The sequence below is a fragment of the Myotis brandtii genome, unplaced genomic scaffold (genome assembly GCF_000412655.1).
Source record: "Myotis brandtii unplaced genomic scaffold, ASM41265v1 scaffold111, whole genome shotgun sequence".
NCBI classification, from domain to species: domain Eukaryota; kingdom Metazoa; phylum Chordata; class Mammalia; order Chiroptera; family Vespertilionidae; genus Myotis; species Myotis brandtii.
In genome coordinates, this window is record NW_005353789.1 from 6305089 (window position 1) to 6309555 (window position 4467).

At 47.7% G+C, this 4467-nt stretch overlaps 1 protein-coding gene across 1 annotated transcript in view; it reads right to left on the reverse strand.

Moving 5' to 3' along the window:
• Positions 1-4467, reverse strand: part of FAM47E (family with sequence similarity 47, member E) — a 48666-nt gene that overhangs the window by 21102 nt on the left and 23097 nt on the right. The window contains exon 3 of the mRNA XM_014544866.1: positions 1856-2225. Within this exon, the coding sequence (XP_014400352.1) occupies positions 1856-2225 (370 nt within the window). The remainder of the gene's footprint in view (positions 1-1855; positions 2226-4467) is intronic.

The following is a 4467-nucleotide window of genomic DNA, read 5'->3' on the forward strand; positions in this document are numbered from 1 at the left end:
CGGGGCCCATGCACAGAAGTCGGTTTTCAGCCTGGGCGAGACTATTTTGAAGAAGTGGCGTTAGAAGAAGTGGGGGGACGTTTGCTGAGGTTGACCCCTCAGATTGAGGACGTTTTTAGCAAAGGCCAGCTTAGGAGTATCCTAATTAAGTTAATAACAATGTACCTACCTATATAGTTTAAGTTTAAAAAATTTGGCTCTCAAAAGAAATTCCAGTCGTTGTACTGTTGATATTTGGCTCTGTTGACTAATGAGTTTGCCGACCACTGAGCTAGGCAGACATGCGAGGCAAGTGTCCCAGACACAGGAACAGAGATCTGAATTGGAAATGTTTGTAATGTTCACAGACAGAGCAGGCAGGGGCCGGAGTGGCTGCATGGGTAAGAGCAGAGGGGTAGGCGGCTAGGTTGGAGGGGGAGCAGCAGAGAGGTAGGCAGAGAGCAGAACACACAGGGCCCCTAAGACACTGCCAAGGACTTCCCTCTGAGTGAGAAGGGGCCACTAGGGGGCTTTCTGAACAACTGTCGTGCTTGCTGTGTAGGAACAGACTGCAGGGTGGGAGCAGCAGGCACTGCTAGTTCCCCACCCAATATCCATTCTGCTCTTTTGCTTTAAATCTAAAACACTTGTTCTGTATTGTGTTCAACACTGCAATGCCAACCAAGAGACTCGATTTCCTAGACTCCCGAGCATCTGGATGAATGAGCTGTTTACTGAAAAGCTCTCACAGTTGACCTCTGAACAACACAGGGATACGGGGTGCCAACCCCTGCACTGTCGAAAATCCACATAGAACTTCTGACTCTAGTCAGCCCAAAGCATCCATGGATTCAATCAACTGCAAATCAAAAACAGTATTTTAGGTCCATGGTTGGGAATGTGAATATACTGTTTTCTATATGCAGTTGGTTGAATCTGCACAAGCGAAACCCATCGCTAGGAAGGGCCAACTGTATTCATTGAAAAATCCCCGTATAAGTGGACCTGGGCAGTTTGATCCTGTCCAAGGGTCAACTGTATTTGTCTAATTAAAAAACAGTCAGCTGGCATGTACCTTTAACCTTTGTCCCTTACCCCTTCTTGTTTGAAAGACCACATGCCTGGTGGTGTGGAAGCCTTTGGAGATACAAGAACTAGAGACAATAGAGTGGGAAGGCCTGGAGGGGTGGGTGCAGGGTAGAGGGGGTCAATGGGGGGGAAAAAATCACAAACAAAGGGGACAACTGTAATATTTTCAACAATAAAGATACACTTTAAAAATGCTAATGTGGTAGTTTAGGACTTTCTACATTAAGATGCCAATCTGCGACATCCAATGAAAACCAATGAAGATTTTTTTAAAAAAAACAACAAAAACTAGAGACACATGCTGAGGATTATGGAGCTGCCGCCCACCCCTAGACTGACAATTTGGTGAATTTTCCCTGTGACCTTTCTGGTTCTCATATGCCTTATACCTATCAGTAAGTAAATACTTACGGACACCTCCCAAGACCAGGTTTAAGTGACAGGAGTAAGCCTGAACAATCCCACCACCCCCATCACATTCCTCCCCAAAAAAGTCCCAGGCAAAGTAGACTGGTAGAACCTTCCTGGGAAAAGAAGTCTCATGGTCCCAGCGGCTGGACTGTGATAAGCTGTGCAGCCTCACTGGAAGCAAAGGGAAATGCTGCTGAAGGGAGGCTGCTCCAAGCCCCATGAAAACTCGCACCCTGGGAGACACTCCCCGTCCTCTCCTCCTTACAAGCTGTCATCCCCCAGGGGGAACGCCCCAGCTGTCTAAGGAGAATTCCTTCTAGCGTCCCCCCTCCCCCACCTCCTGAAGGCCCTCCCACACCCAAGGACAGGCGATCACCTGCGGAGGCATGCTTTCCTCCAGGTCCGGGTAGCGAGCCAGGGGATGCCGGGTCAGCTGGGCTTCGATTTCCTCCAGGAATGCCTTCCGGGCCTGCTGGGCTGCCGAGAGCCTGGAACACAGGGCTGCGCCCGTGGGCAGGTAGCTCGGCCTCTTTGTGGGGGGAGGCCGGGGACCTCTGCTATACCTCTGGGGGGCAGGATGCTCCGGAAGGCCCCGAGTGATCATATTCTCACAAGAAGGGCAGCCATACCTGAAGTCATCCAGCCCCTTTTTCACAAACACCCACCGTTGGGTGCTCTTGAAGATGGGATGTAACTGCCTGTTCGCATGTTTTGTGGAAAACCGGGAAGGCAAATTCTCTTTACACCTGAAAGAAAACATGCTCAGTATATGGAACCACAAGGACCCAGGTGGGAGAAGGCTGAGTTAATCACACTCTTAGTTCATGGCCCGTTGTCACTGGTCTGTGTACGGCCCCGCTCCTGTTTTCCTTATTCTATGTAATCCCCGTATCCCACTCTCATCGCTCTCCCCTGCATAAGCAGAATCACTCTAACGGATCTGTAATGCACCCTTTTGTTTGTACACATTCTTATAATGCCTGTTATCCTTTCGTGTGCATGTATTCTTAATTTACATAAATGGTACTATTTGTTTACCAGCCCAATTTTATGAAGGCCTATGCATGTCACTATGTGTAACTCTAATCCATCATTATCAACCGCTGCCACCACAGTCCACCTGTTCATTCTCTTTGTAAAGGACACTCACAGTGGCGGCCCCTTCGAGGGCTCCTTCCTATCGGTTTAAAGGGAGACAGTGCAGTGGGAAAACCTGGATCCCAGTGACAACTTGCCACTAACTAGCTGAATGACCTTGGCATTTCGTTTAACCTATATTATCTTATGTATCAACATCCTGAAAAGAACAATATCAAAGATATGGAGAACAAATTAATGGTTGCCAAGGGAGCCCCTTTAGTTGTGCTACCCCTTTAAATCATCATTCCTTTCCCCACCCCCAACCCTTTTGCAACCACTAATTCAGCGGTTCTCAACCTGTGGGTCGCGACCCCTTTGGGGGTCGAACGACCCTTCCACAGGGGTCGCCTAAGACCATCAGAAAACACATATAGAATTACATATTGTTTTTGTGATTAATCACTATGCTTTAATTATGTTCAATTTGTAACCATGAAAATACATCCTGTATATCAGATATTTACATTATGATTCATAACAGTAGCAAAATTACAGTTATGAAGTAGCCACGAAAATAATTTTATGGTTGGGGGTCCCCACAACATGAGGAACTGTATAAATGGGCCGCGGCATTAGGAAGGTTGAGAACCACTGCACTAATTCCTTGAGATGAGAAAACAGTTGTGTATCTTGAGGTGTACATATGACAACATTTTACAGAACTATACACACAGGAATGCAAGTAAAAACTGGTAAAATCCGAGTAAGGTTTATAGTCTAATTAATACATTGTGTCAATGTAGATTTCCCCCCTTGCCACTGTATTATAGTTATGTAAGAAGGAACCACTAGAAGCAGCTGGGGGAAGGGTACTTGGGATCTCTGCACTGTTTTTGCAACTTCTTGTGAGTCTATCATTACTTCAACACAAAAGGTTTGTCAATAAGAAAGAAGGGAAAAGGTTTGAAAATGGGCGATAAAGGGAATTCCCAACGAGCTTATAATTGCTACCACGTGTCCAGTGCATACCGCGTGTCAGTAACCGCTTCACCTGTACTCTATCGGTTACTCCTCACAACAATCCTATACAACTGATTGAGCTGATTGTCTCTGTTTTATTTTTTTTAAATATATTTTATTGGAGCTGATTGTCTGTTTTATTTTTTTAATATATTTTATTGATTTTTTTACAGAGAGGGAGAGGGATAGAGAGAAACATCGATGAGAGAGAAACATCGATCAGCTGCCTCCTGCACACCCCCTACTGGGGATGTGCCCGCAACCAAGGTACATGCCCTTGACCAGAATCGAACCTGGGACCCTTCAGTCCGCAGGCCGATGCTCTATCCACTGAGCCAAACCGGCTAGGGCTGATTGCCTCTGTTTCACAGTTAAAACTGAGCCCAGAAGGAGCAACGAACTCGCCTAAGGCCGCCTTGCAAGCCAGAGGCGCACTGGCCCTGGACTCCAGCCTTTCCGATTCTAGACTTTACCCACGTCGCCCAGCCCCTAAGAGCGCAGAATTCCATTCTCATAAGCTCAAGGAATCAGCAAAGGAAAAAAGCCCTGGCTTCTGCCCGGTGGCTAAGACACCACGCCCTCAGAATGGCAGCGGACCGCCCTAGGACCCGAGGCTGTCCCCAAACCCAGGCGCAGCTCGCCCCCGGGTGGCGCACCCAGGCTCCACAGAGGACTCTGTGGCCATCAGGTTCCCATCTGGGATTGGTATGTTAATCTGCATTCCCTGGGGGTTGTAAGGATAACAGGGGGGGGAAAGTGTCCTTTGCGATAAACAGCGTCGAGCGCTGGTTATTTTATATTATAATCATTTATGTGCTGGGGACCTTGAAGAGGAAAGGCAGGCCGGCCTGCAGCCAAGCTCCGAGTGGCCCTCCACCTGCCACCACC